Below are 19,548 nucleotides of genomic sequence, written 5' to 3' on the forward strand. Positions count from 1 at the left end.
TAAGATTAAAGAAAGATTTTTTTCTGTTTTTATGAACTTTGTATTTAAAGCTTACCTAGTTTTTCAAATTGTGATTTTGAACTCCTTGCCTCTGAATTTCTTCTACACATACTTTTTATGAAGAACACATTTTTAACATGGCAAAATGTAGCAGTCATTTTCAGGTTCCAAAAAATTAGCCAGAGAATGCATATGTCTCTAGATTTTACTTTTTAAATAAAATCTTTATTATATTCTGGTTCTCTTTTTAGAGGCACTTGTATATGATCTTATATTAGTCTTTATGGAGGTAACGATTCAACTTAGCAGACATTTTTTGCTACCTAAGCAGAATCCTTAGCCCTAAGGATTCAAAAATTAATGAGACGTAGTCCTGTCCTTGTGTGGAGAATTAATTCTTTTATGATGATCTTGCCTCTGCTAAAGTCTTCCCTCATGGTTACCTGGGGAAGGTGAATCACCAGAGAGGCAGAATAGGTCCTCTGGTGTGGTTTTTAGGAGCAGGGAGACCTGCCACAGTGTAGCTAGGAGGTGGCTGAAGCACACAGGTTCCAGGATGAGCTGCGATTCTCTGAGATGCCAGCACTTGGAGCTGCCTGTCAGTGAGTTTGATGGAAGAACCTGCCATTCTCACTGTTACAGGCAAAAATCTAACAGCATGGAGGAATTGGCATTGAGCTAGGCAATTAAACTGTGGATCCTATTTTTCAGGCAACATTGCAAGATATTAGGCTTTGCTTCCCCCCCCGGCCCCCATCTTGCCTTATTCTAGCAACTGGAAGAGATCTTTATAAATTTGGCTGTGAAAACAGATTTCAGGTGAGAATGGGATTTGTGAAATGCAGATTAATATAGAGAAAATGCAATATATTATTACCAAAGAAGGACTGGGATGAAATAAGCTTAACACAGGTAATGGTTACTGCAGTTTTTCACTTTTGCTAGAAATCAGAATGATCACTCCTTTCCTCTGCTCAGTACTGTCATCAGGCTGTTGTCATAGTAAGATCTGTCTCTGCTTCTCAAGCAAATCTTGAAATCTCTCATCTAGGAGTGTTGGGCAATGCTTCACCAGGGCAGCTCCTCCACTAGCACCCCACCTTTAGACACCATACCTGCTTAAGGCTTGGTTGATACTGCCTTGTGCAGTTGCTATAAACTTCCAGGAAGCTACCATTCCTCATTGCTCCAGGGGGGAGAAAAAGTGGGGAGAAGAATGGGGAGGCGGAGCTTGCTGAGTGCTGTACCTGCCTGCCAGTCTCCCCTCTGAATCGACAGCACCTGGCAGGGTGGCCCTGGTGCTGGGCAGGACGATCCCATTCCAGCAGGTGCTTCTTCACGCCCCACCCCTCCTCCAGGCTCCTGGGAGCCACCCCTTCCGGGTCCTCCCTGGGCTGGTGGCCCTGTGCACACCTGTCTACTCCAGCTGAGCCAGGGCATGTTCGTGGCCCGGGCCAGGGCCCAGTGTGTGCCCCGTGGGCCCGGGCCCCGATGGCTCCTCTGGGCAGGTGGCTGGGAACTCCCCCAAGAACGGCCCCTTAGGGTAATGTTTTGGCTTTGGGGTGACTTCAGCAATGTCCCTGAGAGACATAGGAAAGGAAGAGGAGTGTTTTGAATATGACTGCCAGGAGGAAGAGAGGAAGCCCCCTCGGGAGCAGCATGACACCCTGGACCTTGTGGAAGAGGGTAAATTCTGTACTTTGCTCAAATTTCATCCTTTCCCTGTTAGTGTCTAAACAGGCTTGACTGTTCTACTGATTTTACAGCACTCTTACCATTTTTAAAATTGAGGTCCAACTTAAAGTACAGAGATCATTTGTGGAAGCCCATGTAAGACCCCCACCGAGAGAAGGAACATTTCCGTGTGAGTGGCCTAATGCTGCCCCTGTAATGCCCACCCCCCCAAGAGAAGCAGTATTTTCAGCTCCACAGGAAGTCCCCTGTTCCCCTTTCTAGTTTACATCTACCTCCCTGGAAACCACTGTTCTGAATTCTGTCCCTGTAGGTTTTGCCACTTCCTGATCTATGTAAATGAATCACAGTGTGTGTGACTTTATGTCTGGCTTCTGTTGTTTAACTAAGGTCTTTGAAATTCATCCCTGTTGCAAATATCAATAGTTGTTTTTCTGTTTTGCCTTTGTGGCACTCTAGCACTCTGTTTTAAGCGTTTTGGTTGTTTTCTTGTAACTGAATGGGTTTTGGTAAGTTAATTGGCAAGAGACTGATTCATGATTAAATAAAACATGTTTTTGTGCTGGCAGTAGTTTATTTTTTAAAGAATTATTAATCACTGATTTGAAACAAAGATTTTTTAAACTTAGAAGTATTTTAGCCAGAAAAGCCCAAGGGTTGACATTGAAATTGCCTGGGAGCCCACTGCTCAGCCCAGTCTGACTCAGAGCGGTGTTCCTTTTTGGGGAAGGGGGAAGATGTTAAGTAAAGATATGCCCAAATGCTGCCGTGAGTTTCCTAGTTGGGTTTCTGGGGCTTTCATCCACAGCCCAGAGAAAGGAGTTTTTGGGGTGACTCAGAGTGTTTGAAAAGTGACTACATAGATGTTCTTTAGGTCTCTTGAATACGTTTTTGAAATTCTGCTTTAGAATGGTCTATTTCAGGTCGCAGGATAAATTCTGTTTTCAAAGTTAAAATTATTTAAAATTGGCCATATACTGCACGTGTTTTTCTTTTGAGGTTACTGTCCTGAAAATATTAACACTTCACCTCCAGGACAGCTAAAAATATTTTGTTGGATAAAGCAGGGGAAACAGTGGGACAAGGCAGAAGAGAGGGAGGGGGTTCAGTTCTGAGGCCTGGAGCCTGGCTGTTGCCCCACCTGGCCCTTTCACAGAGATGGTGGAGGGAAAAGGACTGACAGACTGATGAAGTTGAAGTCTGATGGGATCGACCATTTGTTGGGCCCCTGGAAGTGATCAAGAAAAAGACATCCATCTGCTCCTGTAGAACCAGGTCCAGCCCAGATTTAACTGGATCAGCTTCCTGTCTGTTAAAACTGCTGTTCCAAGTGCAGACTGTGCTGGTGATACCTGGGATTTCTTGCTAGAAATACAGAATCTCAGGCCCTAGCCCAGACCCACTGAGTCAGAATCTGCATTTAACAAGATCTCCAGATGATATGTATATATGGGATGAGCTGCTACCGTAAAGTACACTAGGATGATTTTTAAAACCAATCATCGGATCATATGATTCTAAATTAAAGGCTGTTCAAGATTCTGGAGCAGTGTCCTATATCCCAGTCAGAGAAGAGCGTTTGTGTTGCATGCATTTTGTGTGTATGTGTGTGTGTGCACGTGTGTATATATATTCTTTTCATCTATCTATACAGGAGGGGTCTTCAAAAAATTCAGGGAAAGATTGTATTATCTTTTTTTTTTTGCCTGCTGGCTGGAAAGGGAATCTGAACCCATGACAGATTGTACTATATTTTAACTCTATTTTTCCATGAATTTTTTGAAGTATCCTCATATTTTAAACATTTTTAACTGAGAGCTAGATGGTAATGATCATAGTGAATGTTCATCTTGTACTTACTATGTGCCAGATATCATTGTATGTGGATTCATGCACCGAATCCTTAAAACAACCATATGAGGTTAAGTACTGTGATAATTTCCATTTCATAGATTTATTAACCTATAGGAGGAAACTTAAGTTAAACAAGTTGTTTAAAGTCACGCAGCTATTAAGTGGTCATAGAGCCCACCTATGTAGATGGCTCTAGAGCTTTCTGCTCTTAGCCATGATGCTGGCAGCTCTCAAAGTGGGGTTCCCAGCCAGTAGCATAAGCATCACCCAGCAACTTGTTAGAAATGCATGTTCTTGGACCCTACCCCAACCCTGTTGAATCAGAAAGACTGGGGCGGAGCCCAGCAATCTGGATTTTAACATACCCTCTGGAGAATTCCATTGTGCATTGTCCTGTGCCTAGTCCACATCTCAGTGATACCAGCATATCTGGCTTGTAATAGAATTCAGAGGGGGAGACCCTTCTCTATAGTTGCTGGCTTATGACAGACGATTACATTCTCTTCCTTCTCTTGTTTATTCCCATCCAATTTTCCCCCTTCTTCCAGTAAAACAAAAAAAATTTTTTTTGGCAGCTGGTCAGTGTTGAGATCTGAACCCTTGACTTTGGTATTATAACACTGCACTCTAACCAACTGAGCTAACTGGCTACCCTCCAGTAAAATATTTTTAGCCATACTGTCTGTGAAGTGTTAACAATGTTTTCAAGACAGTAACCTCAAAAGAAAAACATTTATTGCCAACATGCTTTGTTTTCTTTGTAAAATAAAACAAAATCACTTTTAAGGTTTGCTCTGGCCTGAAGGAAGTCTGTGGTGCAGATCAGGAAGATAGCAACTTGGGAAGTTTGGTTTCATGGCCAGTTTTGCTGGAAACATGCCATGTATCCCAGAGCAAACTGGGCAGGACCCTATTTTTCTCTGTCATGGTCATACCACCTTTGTCCTGAGTTCAGGGAAGCAAGTCCCATGTGTGGAGGAAGAGTGCTCTGAGTAGCGAAAATAGGTGCAGGGTGTGAGTCTAACCGCGTTCCCTGGATTCTGAGGTGGTTTTCCACACTGTCAACTTGTCTAGAGAGGTGCTTTTGGTTGAAAACGGAAGGATAAAATTAGTATTTGAGTTGCTCTGATAGTTATGGATACAGATAACCTTGTGGGGTGCAAGGCACTTTCTAACGTCACCTGTTTAATTTTCAAAACAGCCTTTGATGTAAACATTCTTCCCATTTTGCAATCAAAGCACCTGAGGCTCAGGTAGGTTGGCCTTGTCCAGAGTCGCCGTGGTAAGCACAGAGTAGGGCTCTTGCACTGCCTTGGGGGTTTGCTTTCCAACAGAGGTTGTCTTTACTAAGCTAATAGGTAGAGTTCTAGGCCCTTCCCTCACTTTATCTCATTTAATCCTCTTAGGCTGGCAGCTTTGCTCTAACTGTCCTTCCAGGGAGAGGAAATATTCAGGCTATGTTCTTTTTTTTTTTTTTTTTTTTTTTTTTCCCAAAAGATGACCGGTGAGGGGATCTCAACCCTTGGCTTGGTGTTGTCAGCACCATGCTCAGCCAGTGAGCAAACCGGCCATCCCTATTAGGATCCGAACCCGTGGCCTTGGTGTTATCAACACCACACTCTACCGAGTGAGCCACGGGCCAGCCCAGGCTATGTTCTTCTGGTCACTGAAAACTTGCACAGTAAGTCACAAAATGGAATTGATCTCAAGTGCTGAGTGGCTTTGTTTGGAGGAAGGAGGAGGGCTTTGTTTGCTTACCCGAGTCCCCTGTGCTCACAGTGTGGTCAAGCAGGGCTGAGCTGTGCGGATGAAGTTGTAGGTCCCGCCCCTCCCTGTGCTGAGCAGAAGCACTGACATGAGGAAGACACTGGTGTGAAGTGAAGTTTCCTCGTCAGTTCCTTGTGGTTTGCTGTGTGGCAGGGCAGATTCCCACAGTTTTCTCGAGGAAAGGCCTAAAGAAGCCTGACTTCCTAATTTCTTCTTACCAGGGCACTTCTAAGGGCTGTTACCCAATTGCAAGATGAGTCACTAAACTCCTGGCAGGTGTCATTCAGGATTGCTCAGGATACAGCAGGATTTGGAAAGAGCATGTGGAACGGTCTGGAGTTTCCTGAATGCTCTCATTAGTGAGTTTAGGTTCCTGGAGACCACAGGCTGCAGGAGAACATACATACCGCTGTCCCTAGGCGTGGCTGCTAACAGCGTCAGTCTTTTGCACTAAGGGCAGTTTCAGGTATTGAGCACCAACCAGAAATTATAATCTAGAAAAACAAGAAAAAAAAAGTCAGTTGGCAGTGGGAACCCAGAGCCTCATGGAATGCTTTGGGCCAGCCATGGGCCAATGGTAATTCTTTCCTTATAGGATACATGTAAACATTAAAGGAGAGGATATACATACAGCACTTGGCAGAGTGCCATGTACATGGTGAGTGCTCAAGAGCGAGCCATTTGGTTATCCCTTCATTAAATGTCTAGGTTATAAATGGTCACTGCAGATAAACACTGGGTGTTCCAGTCTTGGGCTGGGTGGATTATTACATCATTTAATAAACCTGGTTCAAGTTCACAGTTATGCCCCACCTGACCCTGGACTAAGCACTTGGCCTCTCTCTCTGGCTTGTTAAATGGGGATCATAGTTGTGTTATAAGTTCTGGATTTTAAGTGAAATAATATTTGTAAAATGCCCAGGGAGCAGTTGGCACATTGTAGATACTCTTAATAGTCATTTCATTTATCCTTCTCTGCCTCTTAAATAACTAGCTTTGGTACCCTGCTCTCACCCCACCAAGTCAAGGGAAAGTGAGCCAGTAAAATACACTACAACTTCAGTTAATAATATTACTGAGGAGCATAAAATGAAGCCAGAGCTGTACTGAGTTTGTCTCTGCTCTTGGCAAAGTGACACCTTCCTCCTGCCTCCCAGTGCAGAGACTGTGCACCACACAGACATGGGTACGGCTGCACAGACTGCTGTTTGTGGTGGGCCTGGCTCTGGCCTCTGCCCCCACTGCTGTTGAACCTTCGTCTGAAAGCTATGCAGGCCAGAGGCTGCCATGATAAACCAGTGTCTTTCCCATGGGGGGTGTGGTAGCACTCTGCCCATTTGCTTCTGGCTTAGACCACAGCTGCTTAGTTGATGCCTTCCTATTAATGCATTTTTCTTAGCAACTTCCCACCTCATAGGCTCTTTGAGTCACATTGGACTTGAGCTTTGGCCCTTCCCAGATGGCTTTTTTTTTTTTTTTTTTTTTTGGGGAGGAATCCTCAGTGTTTGGGAGGAGACTCACCAGGACACATGCTCATCTTGGGTTGATGAGACACATACCAGGGCTTTTATGTTTTCATCCCTCTATCAGATGTTGTTTAGAAATGAGATGTTCTTTGCATGTAGGACAGATTTTTCCATTTTCTTTGAATGTCAACTGTGTGTCTGGCCCCAAATGAATAAGAGTCAGCTGCCTTCATGTGACTTAAAACAGCCCAGGTGGGGAGGGACATGGGACATTTGTAAGCATTTGTTTATAGGGTTTGTTTTGGCTGCCCTATTGGAGCCATTTTTGATGTGAGGACATTTAGATAAGAATAAAAAGAAATTGTTCTGCTTTTTAAAATTTATTTTGTTTTAATTGCTGAGAAATAAGCATTGTTTTTTATTACTAAGTAATATGGGCCCACACCTTATTCCAATATCAACTTTAAGGGCTGTGTCAAAATAGTTACCTTTTGTTTTGTTTGCTTTTAAAACCAAGTAATACATGTCTTACCCAGTTTAGTAGTTTTCACTTGGACTATTTGGTCAAGTCTAAATTATTTTGAAGATAAATATTGAGTAAGGGACAACAGCCAGGTGAGGGGCTTGGCTGAGCCTCTGAGGAAGCAACTATGACTTGGAGAAGGATGGAAGCTTTGTGCTGGGGAAGAGAGATCAAAGTCAAACTCTTCTTGAAAATTGGACACAGATGGTGCTCAGTTTTCTTATGGATGTTTCATGGAATTCTTTCTGCTACCTGACTATATTTTAATGACAATTTTTAAACTAAAAATACATCGTCTGTATGTGGCGGGTTAGTACATTTATGTGCTGTTTATCAGTGCGTTTTTCTTAATGGGTGATTTGCTATTCCTCAACAATTTTGCTGTCTGACATCACTATCGTGGTCCAGGGAAGGCTCAGACAGGGGTTGAGATAATAAAATGTTTTTATGTTGTCATGTAATAGGGAAGTGGTTGGAATAAAAGGTGTGGTTCAGGGATGCTTGTTTGCGTGTTGTATTAGTCTGTTTTTATGTTGCTATAACAAAATACTTGGAACTGGGTAATTAGTAAAGAAAATGAAATTTATTGCTTACAGTTTCTGAGGTTGGGAAGTCCAAAGTCCATTTGGTGGTGGCAACAGTGACCCAGGGGTCTCACATTGCAAGATGGTGGAGGCAGAGAGAGAGCAGAGAGAGAGACAGACTCTCCTCTCCTTTTAAAGCCCCAGAACCATGCCGCTGACGACCATTTTTAATCCATTCACTACTGCACAGTTCCACCATCCAGTCACCTCTTCAAGGCTCCACCTTTCAAATTACCACAATAGGATTTCCCACCCTCTTAACAGTCACAGTGGGGGCTAAGTTTCTAATACATAAAACTTGGGGGACACAATTCAAGCTTCAGGGACTTTTGGAGGAACATAATTCAATCCACTACCCACGTTATTTGGTAACTTGAAATATCGAGGTATGATTTACATACTATAAAATTCACCCATTGTAACTAGACAATTCAATGAGTTTTAGTAAATTTACTGAGTTGTGCAGCCATCACCATAATTCAGTTTTATCCCATATGCCTGTTTACACTTAATCCCTGTTCCTACTCCCAATGCCAGGCAACCATTAATCTACTTTCTATCTCTATAATTTGCCTTTTCTGATACTTTGTATGAATGGAATCATACTCTATGTGGTACTGTTGTGCCTGGTTTTACTGAGCAAAAGGATTTTGAGGTTTGTCCATGCTGTAGCATGTAACAGTACTTAATTCCTTTTCATGGCTGAATAGCATTTCACTGTGTAGCTCTACCATACTTTGTTGATTCATTCACCAGTAGATACTCACTTGTTTCCACTTTTTGACTGTAATGAATAATGCTGCTATGAGCACTTGTGTACAAGTTTATGTGTGGACATATGTTTTCATTTCTCGTGGGTAGATACTTTGGAGACTTTAAAAAGTCTCTGTGACCTTAGGCAATCTGCCTAACTTCTCGGAGCCTCAGTTTCCCTATCATAAGGGATGGAGATCACTGTGTATAACTCACCCAGCACTGTGTGTGGCAGAGATAAGTGGGAGTTGCTGCTGTAAGCTGAGTCACAACAGCCACTTAAAGATGTCCTCCTCATCAAAAGCTTTACCAGATTGGCCTGGTAGACTATAAATGCAGATTTTACAGAAATGGACAGAATAGCTGAGACTTACATAGGGTTCAGCTACATGGAGGCACTTGCTTCTTGCTGGGCTGTGGGAAGAGCCAGAAATTCCTAGATGGCAAAGTGGGAGAAAAACAGACCCTAGAGAAGGGAGTAGCAGATACTCCAGTGCTGGACCACACATCTGAGAGTGGCATCAATAGGTGTGGATAAGCGGTGGTGGAGAATGGGAATGGTTGGCCGGGGCCAGGTAAAGAGGGGCTCTGTGTGTCCTATGTGTTGAGGCTGCTGTTTATAGGAAGTGCCACAGCTAAGGAAGGTTTTTAAGCAGCTCAAGGACTCATTAAACTCAAAAGCATGTAGACAAAGCTTTGAAGGACATCCATTTTGTAATTCCTGGAAACTTGACATGAATGGTGACTGATTAGAATTTTATGGGAAGCTTTTTAGCTGTCAGGTTCTGAATCTCTACCTCCTGCCCCTGTGAACAGGGCAGACAGCAAGTATTTATTAAGTTTACTTTCTGGTGGATCAGGGGCCAGAAGTAGTGATGCTTTTTCATTCTGACAACTGCTGCTGCTGGTCACAGTGAAAGAGGGGTAATCCACTGGTCTGTGGACCATTCTTTTTCTTTAATCCCTAAATACGAGCTCTGCCTCCACTGGGCATATCAGAGTTTCCAGGGGTACGTGTCTCTTGAAAGTTTATTCAATATGCCTGTAGTTTTTATAATAATTACTGAAGGCCAAAATGTCAAGGACACTAACAAGCCTGTTAATTTGACATATAACATGGAGACACAGGGTTCCTTAGGGAGAGCAGGCTGCTGTGATGGAACTGTGAAGTTCCTTGCCATCTACTGCATGCAGCTGGGCATCGAGTTCTGCCTCCACAATGGGATGAGACCTTACCTGCTCCAGCCCCACCACTACCTGAACTCTGCTGTAGCCTCACCTGGTTAGCCCTCTACACACTGTCCCCACTTCTCCCACCCCTGCCAGAAGGCTCATTCAGAAGCCTTTGTCTTACTGCATTGAAATCAAATCCCAGTCCCACCCCCCATTTTCTTCCTTGTGGGGTTCCATCAGGGCCCTCAATTCTAGTCACCTCTGAGCTTCCCATTGGCCATATCTCCTTGGCATTAGGCAGAGACTCGTTTCTATCCAGGGCATGCTCACTGTAGATATTTGGGATTTTTTTTGGCTAGCATCTTACGTCGATAAACAGGAGCTGGAAAATGGGTGCCAACATTTATTCTCAAAATTGTTTTGGCACGGTTTAACTTGCATCAGAGTTGCATTGCTGATTTTCAGACTAAAGCACCCCACGGAGCTGAACCCCACTCCTCTTCAAGTAGCTATGATAGCCCAGTCACAGCCTCCCTCCTTCTGGTCAGCCAGCCCAGGGCTACTCATTCAGTTTTGGTTTCATGATTCCTTACTCCACCTGCTGTCCCAAGAATAAGCACTTGATTCTCCTCTCTCCTCAAAACCAAACCCAAACAAAACTTAGCAGCTCTGCCTCCTGGATGGAATGCCTGTCAGGTGGGCCTCCTGCCCCTGTGGGTTGTGGGCAGGCCTGCGCCCAGCATGTTATTCCATGTCAGCAATGGTCCCAATGCTGGTGGTTTCACTGGGCAGCCCCATCTTGCTTCTGACTTTCCGTCTCATGTGCCCGACTGGGAGAGAAACACCAGGCCCAGGAAATGGATTGCTCTTGTCCCCTTTGTCCCAGTGAGAAGCCCAGACCCCTACTTTTTATTTGCCTCCCACTCAGTCTTTTAAATCTCTCAAGAAAAGAGCCCTCTCCTCACCATCCCCACTGCCATCCAGGATTTCTTTGGATTTATCCAACACACTTGGCACTGGCCCACCCCACCCCCCATTGCTCCACACTGGAACCAAAATATTTTCTGAAGTACAAATCTCAGGTGAACACTCCCCCTTTGAAAACCCTCCAGTGACTTTCCATTGTCCCATAATAAAAGTTCAAAGTCCTTAAAGGGATTTGCCAGACCTGGAAGCCCCCAGATAGATCTCCCAGGTTGGCCTGTTTTCTGTGTGCCCCAGGAGGGCAGGTGTCCTGTCTTGTTCAGCACAGAGCCTGGTACACGATAATGGTTGTCCTTTAGTGTTAATTTGATAGTGTAGGAGGTTTGATATATGTATTGTATTTCTACTTTTCTGTAGCAGGCAGGGTGTGTTTAACATCTTTTTCTAGGATATGGACTGTAGTTTTTTTTTATTAAGTTATAGAGGTTGGGTGGCCCATGGCTCACTTGGGAGAGTGTGGTGCTGACAACACCAAGTCAAGGGTTAAGAACCCCTTACCGGTCATCTTTTTTTTTTAAAAAAAGTTATTAGACAGGTTTATGGCTGCTTCTTTAGTTTTTTTTTTTTTTTTTTTTTACTTTTGACACATTTTTGGATGGAAGTGGATTTATTTGGTAGTGCTCCCTGGATCAGAAATAAAACTTCCATTTGAAATACCGTTCCTATGGAGAATGAAACTTGACCACAGTTTATTGTAGATTTAGTGTCTAGAAAGCTGGTGCTTGGGAAGACCGGCTGGTACTTATCTCACTGTTTAAAGGCATGGTTTGTTATTTTCCCATCCTCATTGGTCTTACCCCCCATCCTCTCATTTCTTGGAAGAGGAAACCCAAGATGTAGCAATTAAGGGGCTTGTCTGGGGCACTGTGCCCTTGGTAGAGTGCTGTGAAAACCTAAGCCTCTGATCCCAAAGTCAGGTTTCTTTCCTTCCTTCATGACACAAATGCCTCTAGTTCTGTTTACATACTTCCTAAACGTTGATTGGTGCCAGCCCTAGCCTTGCTCTTGTGTCCTTTATGGCTGTCCTAGATTCAGTCTCTGCAGTGCAGCCTCATTCTCTGCAACCTTAGTAGGTTTTAACATCAGGTTCTTAATATCTTGGAGCCTCAGTTTTCTTATCTGTGGAGCAGTCGTTGTAACAGTGCCTACCCTGCAGGGTTATTATGAAGATTGAATGAGAAACTGTATTAAATCCCTTGACATAGTAGGGGTACCATAAATGTTAGCTGCTGCCTCTGCTCGGAGTCTGTCCATTTTGGGGGGTGGAGGAGTGAGGGGGGTGGGGAGTGGGATGGGTGGGTGGCAGCTGGCTGGTATAGGGATTGAACCCTGGACCTGGGTGTTATCAGCACTGTGCTCTAACCGTGGGAGTCTGTTCTTTTTTTGAAATTTGCCACTTTCTAGCTGTGTAGCCTTGATTTAACCTTTCTGGGCCTTGGCTTCCCGTTAATAAAGTGCTGTTTATATCAGTGCCCACCTCCATAGTATTGCCCTCAGGATTACATGAGATAATACATACCTCTGTATGTATGCTATGAACAGTGCCTGGCCGTGTTACGTGTGCTTAGTGAAAGTCTGCTGTTGCTATTATTAATTTCTCGTAAAAGTAAGCTCAGGGAGGATCCCAGGACCCTATATTGTAGTCAACTGTATATTTTCTCAAAAATATTTTAAAGTATTTTTTCCCTATCAGTGCATGGTCACCACAGAATTTTTTTTTTTTTAAAAAACACAAAAAAAATTAAAATTTGTAATCCTATCCAAATGTGACTATTTTTGTGGCTATCCTCATTTTTTTCTGTATACTAGATATCTATACATTTCTCTTTTCCCCCCAAAATTGGGATTACATGTATTTTTTTTTTTAAACATAGCTAGAACAATCACATACCTCCATGGCTTGAGGTAAACAGCACTTTTCATTTTTGCCTCTGACTCATGTCAGTTAGGCTCAGTCACAGGCTTTGGGACTTATGGGAGGTCCCTACACCCCGTGCACCTCTGGCTGCAGCTGTCCTGTCTTGCTTTTTTCTCTTTTCCCAGGAAATCAGAGGACTCAGTCCCCTGAGGAGAGCATTAGCAAACACTAGAGTCACAATATTAGTTCAAACACAGGGACCACTTGCCAACTGTGGTGGTCTGTTTCCTGGTGTATGAAGAAGGAATGCTGAGGTTTTCCAGCGGCTTCAGGCTGGAGGGCTCCAGAGTCTTTTTCTGTACTCTTGCAGGACATCGCATCTGTACAGGAGGAAAACTAACTCCTGTCAGTGGCATAGGAATCTTCACTTAAGGATTTCTTGTGACCTCGAGCTGATGAACTGTAGAGAGTAATTTGAGCTGGACTTCACCTACATCAAATTAGATCCTGGTTTAAAGCCACCCTTGTAAATATTCCTTGCCTTTCTCTCTCTTGCCACTCTGTCTGAAGCGAAGAGAAGGAAAGTGCTAGAGTCAGCATGTTTCCCTCCCTCAGGCAGGCAGGATCCTGCCGTGAGTGTACTGGGTGCAGAGCCCAACTCCTGGCTTTGATGGCTGTGTGTTGGTAGGGTTTCAGATTTGGAACCAGATTTTGGGTCTCTTCCTTAAACTAGAAAATCATTCCAATGGATCAGATTTCTCTGATCTCATTCACTAAGATGATCTCTACTTGCATTTAATAAAATATTTAGAGACCTATTGAGTTCCAGTTGCTGTTTGCTGTTAGTAATGCTACTGAGTTTGACTTAGTAATACTACTCCAATTCCCAAATGCCTTGCATGGGTTGTTATTGAATGTGGGTCATTACAAAAGATTAACAGAATTATTGTCTAGAATCTTAGTTACAAAGCATTTCTAAGTTATTATTTAGTACCAAAGTATATAGGTTCCAAAAAGGTTTGTGCTTCAGCCCTAAATCCATTTACGTTCAATTCACTCTTTCCCCCATAGAATAAAACTTATGCTACCTTCTTGGTATTTGTTGAGCTACAAATCAATATCTCGCCATTGATTTAAAACGAAACAACCCTGACATTTCTTAGCAGACAGAGTCCTTCTGTCATTGCACAGCCCTTTTCTGCAATGGAAGAGCAAAGACACAGTCCTAAAGTGGCTTGTGTGCAGCATCTTATGACCACGGTAAACTGTACATGTACTGAAACTTCACTGTGTGTGTGTGTGTGTGTGTGTGTGTGTGTGTGTGTGTGTGTGTGTGTGTGTGTGTGTGTGTGTGTGTGTGTGTGTGTGTGTGTGTGTGTGTGTGTGTGTGTGTGTGTGTGTGTGTGTGTGTGTGTGTGTGTGTGTGTGTGTGTGTGTGTGTGTGTGTGTGTGTGTGTGTGTGTGTGTGTGTGTCCCCAATAGCAGTAGTCTTTTTCTTGTAAATTAAAAATATATGTCACGTGGTTTTCATGGTGTGGAAACTGGCTGCGTAGCCTTAGAATATAGGCCAGTTGAGTAAGAGGGGGCTGTGCCATTATGAAATTACCAACCCAAGACTGTTGTTTAATAATTATAACGATAGTTGCTTTCTGAAGGATCCCACTCTGTCCAGTGGTTGGGTCTGTACAGTTAGTGGGGTCTAGATCCTGCAGGCCTTTCAGACACTTCACATGTTGGGGGCTGTGCTGCTGGCCCCCTCTCTATGCTCTTCAGTTTGATGAGTTTATACGAGGTCAGACACCTTTCCACTCCCTCACCTTCCCCTTGGCACCACCTTTAAATATGCACATGGGTGTGTGCATACACAGACACACAATGTCAGGGCTTCACAGGGGTTAGAAGTCACACACTCACCCCAACATCCCCAAAACTTGGGCCTCCTTATGAACCTCGTGGTGTTGAGTACAGTGTAGGTTGTACCTAATGTGCACGTACAACTTTTGGGCCACTTTTTTAGATGGATCATTTGTTTGGCAGGTTTGTGGCATCAGTAGTCTCATTGTTATTTTTGTTTTTTACAGTTTTATGTGCTGAAAGAGTTGGCCAGATGACTAAGACATATAATGACATAGACGCTGTTACTCGGCTTCTTGAGGAGGTAAGTGTTTCAAGAGAAGTCAAAAGAGTTGTTTATAATTGATTGATTATAGTTTATATTTGATTAAAGCATACCTTAGAATCTCAGAAATTGGGCTCTTTTGTGATATGATTTAATGGCTTTATTTTTTGAACTACTAATTATGTAGTACAGCCTTTGTAGCTGTAATTTTGTCAGGGTATTTAGATTTTCATTAAAAAAATTTTTTTTGGCAGCTGGCCAGTATAGGGATTGAACCCTGGACCTTGTTGTTACCAGTACTACACTCTAACCAACTGAGCTAACCAGCCAGCCTTTTATTTATTTATTTTTACAGCTGGCCAGTAAGGGGGAATCCTTAGATTTTTAAAGGAATGTATTAATGACAGAAAATATGGTGGTATTTAAATATTTGCTAGGATACCCAGTTTAAAAAAACCTAAAATACTCACCTATATATACTAAAAATTTATTTTATTTTATTTTAATTATTGGGGGGAAGATCCAGTATTTATTTATTTATATTGAAGCATGACTACATATCTGTGTATGGGGGGGGAGACCTGGTATTTATTTATTTATTTATATTGAAACATAATTGATTGTACATATCTGTGGGGTACAGCATTGAATATCAATACCTGTGTGCAATATGTGTTGCTCAAATCAGGATAATTAGTGTATTCAACCTTATGTATTGTAGTCATTTTTCGTGACTCTTTACCAATTTCTCACTAACTCCCCTAACAATATATTTTAATTGTATCCAAAAACTGTTAGAAAAATATATCATTGTCCATGTCTTCCTAATGAACTTTGCGTTTTGGCTCATGTCAGGTAAGTGGAATATTATGCAGTGTCAACATGGAATAAGCAAAATAAGCATGACAAGAAGAAATTTAGGAGAGTTGCTTAGGACTGGGTGAGCTGCTTATATATAGAGACTGTGCTTTTTCGATTTCTTCTCAGCATTCTTTGGCATTTGAGAATGAAGGTGCTATGTAGGCCTCTAGAAATAGATGAGTACAATGTGTGTATCCACCCAGAACAGGCTGGGACATGGTAGGTTCTTAGTAAGTAAGTATTGAATAAGTGCCCATCCTTAAACACTGTCCCACACCACCAAATCAGGCCTAAATAGACAGGTGCTAATTTTTAGACTTTGTTTCTACTGTAGAATCTAGAATGACTTTGGGTCATGTGACTATTGATTAGCACTTTCTGCAGAAAGACAGTAGAATGATGTGTGTATTAGTCCATTTCTGTTGCTTATAATAAAATACTTGAAACTGGATGATTTATAAAGAAAACGATATTTATTGCTCACAGTTTCAGAGGCTAGGAAGTCCAAAGTCCAAGGAGTACATCTGATGAAGCTTTCCTTGGTGGTGACTTCTGTCACAACAGGGTATCATATTGTGAAAATGTTGGAGCAGAGAGAGGGACAGACTCTCACATGCTCTCCTTTTAAAGCCCTCAGCACCACGCCCCTGACCACTATTGTTTAATCCGTTCACTACTGCAAGGTCCTACAATCTAATCATCTGTTTGGCTCCACCTTTTAGTTACCGTGATAGGATTTCCCACCCTCTTAACAGCCAGAGTGGGGACCGAGTTTCTAATACACAAAACTTGGGGGCACAATTCTAGCTCTATTGAGTTTTGGGGGGACGTAATTCAATCCACTACAATGTGGGAGACCCAGAAATCATTGTTACCATTTTCATCCACTGGGAAGACAAGGTTGAAACACAGATAGGACCTGGTCAGGAGTGTTGGGACCCAAAGTTTTTTGGGGAGCATCTTTTTGCCCTGTTTTATGTTTCTCTCTTCCTCTGCTTTCTCCCCTCCACACATCCAGCATTCTCACACCTATCCTGGAACTCATTCCTGTCCTGTTCTCTTGAAGGAGAAGTCACCAATACCTAGGTCCCGTATAAGTGATGTCAGGTTTGTGGCTGTGTGACAGGTCGTTGGGTGAGGCATTTGGTGGTACAGGCCTTCTGCCCTCTGGTGGCACTCCATTGGTGGCTGTCTTGGTGGCAGGCGTTACCCACGTGGCGGGCTCACCTGGTTGGCACCACTGACTTTTGAAAATGGTTTATTGCTGACCCCTTCCTGCTGCATCTACTTCCCCCAACAGTGCCACTGCTCTCCAGATCTTACAGTGTTTCCAGTGTCTACTTCTCATCCAGTTGGTCATCAAGTCTTCTGAGTGGGGTCCTATGTTGTGCTGTTATTTTTATTCCAAGTCCATCACTCAGGCTTCTGGAGCCTCAGCAGTGAGATTTCAGTTTCTCTCTGCTCTGATCTTCCTTGCAGCTGCCACCATCCCAAGCCCTCTGTGATCACCTCGCCCTCTCCCTGAAAGTCAGAGCTCCTTGGTGTGACATTCAAGGCCACTCACTTGCTCCTGAATCCCTCTCTTAGCTCTGTCACTAGTGACCTGCCTCCTGCTCTCCCACACCTGACCTTGCGTGCCATTTAACCACCTCTATCCTTTCCTGCTTCTCAGTCTCATGCTGCGGGGCTCACCGGGGGCCTTTGAATCTGTCCCTGGCCCTGGGTAGTCTGTGCCCCTGCCAAACTCCAAGTATGGGAGTCATCCTCCAGTTCTGTTTGTTTTGTTCATCCAGCAGGATTGGTTAGAAGCTTTTCCAAGGCAGGGATCCTGTTGGCTGATTTCTTTCTCCCCTTTAACCTTGGAAACAATAGGCCTTCAATAAAATGTCTGCCTCTCTTGTCATGATTATTATTAGGGGTGAAATTTTACTGAGTGCTAAGTGTTGTCCATGAGTTATCTCAATAGTTCTACAATAGCTCTCAGAAGTAGATACCACTATTTCCCTGTCTTACAGTGAATGGACCTGAATCCTAGGAGACAGAAGATGCACAAGATTACTGGGTGGCTTTCCAACCCGGGCCCTTACCTGCTGTACATGGGACTCTGTTGCTTTTGGCTGTCATGTTTACTGCCCTATTTAGTCTTTGTTAATTTGGTTAGTTGACTGTCAGTGGGATGTTTTACTTTGAAAACATGAACTGGGTAATGTGTTTCATGCGATGCTGCTTCTGTGAGTGTTCGCTGCCTGCACTTCTTGGCTGCGGCTGAATTTGAACAGGCAGTGGTAGGTGACGCTTCCCCAGTGCAAGACCAGTCTCTGTGCTTGGACGTGTGAGGACCACTTCCTAAAGAGCCGAGGACTCAAGCCCTTTATGCAGTACTGGGTATCAATAATTCACTTTTCCCCGCAGTTAATTCCCTAGATGAGTGTTGGTGTATAAAAAGTATGGTTTCATCTTTTAAAAAAATTGAGTTGCTGGAAAGAATGTTGGTGGGGCAGTTTCTGCCCACAGTTCTTTGTTGGGCCTTGTTTGCTTTATTTTGAAAGGGTCATCATGGCAGTAGTCTCTTTCAATCTCTGTGTTTTATGTATAATGCTATTCTGTTCCTTGTCCTGATAAGAATTACTTCTGAGTAACTGCCTTTCTTTGGAACTAGGTGTGTTTCCTGGGTAATGTCTGACTGCCCCAGTCATGTGACGGGGGCTTTGCTTTTCTTTGGCTTTGGCTCTGTTTGCTCGGTACATTTGCTTTGGTGTGCATGCCTGCCACATGCAGGCAGGGTGCTGGGGGACTTACACAGGATTCCAAAGCACAGCCCTTGGCCAGCATGGAGAGTTTGCTTTTGGTTGTTAGGGAAAGAGCATCCTGCGGCTTGCGCTGGCTTGCTGCTGTTCGGAATGTACCTATGGGCAAAGCTTGCCTCTTGCACAGTTGTGGGGAAGGTTTTTCCACTGGCCCCTTAGTCATGCTTTCTATCCTGAAATTGGTGAATGAGATGAGTCAGTTGCTCAGTGTGGAAGGCAGGCTGTCGTGTCTCTCTTGGTGTGTCAGTCCTTGCAAGTGTTCATGGGGAAACGGGCCGAGACTCAAGTTACAGACTTTTTAAGCAGACATAGCTGAAAAGAGGGAGCAAGCAGAGTTAGAATGAGCTCCACTTTGCCTCATTTTCCAGAGAATAAAAGAACTAGTTCTTCTGATAGCTTATTTCTAAGGGCATAAATTATAAATTTGTACTCTCTTATTGTCATTGAAGTTTAATGCAGTGGTCATTTTCTACCTACTCTGTTTTTAGAAGTAAACATTTATCATATGTTGGTTGGTTGTAAGAAATAGAATTTATTTTTTTCATTCTTGTAATTCTCAACGAGGAACCCAACCAGCCTGTTGCCTTACTAAAATTAGAAAAATTGGAGACACTATGACAAATTAATTTTTCATTTCATCCATAAATACTTTTACTATAACTTCTTGCCTTTTTTCCCCAGCAGAGAGTGTTCTTTATAATTAAAGATCAGATTTCCAGTGCAGATCAGGTGAGAGCTGGCCCTCAGTGGGGATGGGAGAGGAAAGAGCTCTCAGGTTTGGGATTTAAGGTGTAATAGGTAGTGCAAACGGCTTCATTTTTAAAATTTTTAAAATTTTTATTTCTTGATTTATTTTGCATTTCTTCTTTAGTTAGAAAAAGGGCTTTATTGTTGAGCTCACTTGTTTTTCTTTTCCTGCCTGTTACCCATTTCTCCTGGGTTCTGGCTCTTGGTGGCCGTGGAAGCCTTCCATGTCCTTCAGGTGCTCCGGTAGTGCCTTTCCTAACCAGGCTTCAGTATTATAGTTTTTGCTTGCTTCGTTTGCAGTGGAATGTGCATACAAAATGTGGCAAAGGCATGGAAAATGTCTGTGCTTGTTGGAACTTG

The 19,548-nt window shown here is 43.2% G+C and overlaps 1 protein-coding gene across 4 annotated transcripts in view; it reads left to right on the forward strand.

Moving 5' to 3' along the window:
* Positions 1–19,548, forward strand: part of TRAK1 (trafficking kinesin protein 1) — a 119,521-nt gene that overhangs the window by 61,950 nt on the left and 38,023 nt on the right. For all 4 annotated transcript variants that reach the window (XM_063115094.1, XM_063115095.1, XM_063115096.1 and 1 more), the window contains exon 3: positions 14,736–14,812. In XM_063115094.1, the coding sequence (XP_062971164.1) occupies positions 14,762–14,812 (51 nt within the window). In that variant the 5' untranslated portion in view covers positions 14,736–14,761. The remainder of the gene's footprint in view (positions 1–14,735; positions 14,813–19,548) is intronic.

Source organism: Cynocephalus volans, chromosome 11 (genome assembly GCF_027409185.1).
Source record: "Cynocephalus volans isolate mCynVol1 chromosome 11, mCynVol1.pri, whole genome shotgun sequence".
Classification (NCBI taxonomy): Eukaryota; Metazoa; Chordata; class Mammalia; order Dermoptera; family Cynocephalidae; genus Cynocephalus; species Cynocephalus volans.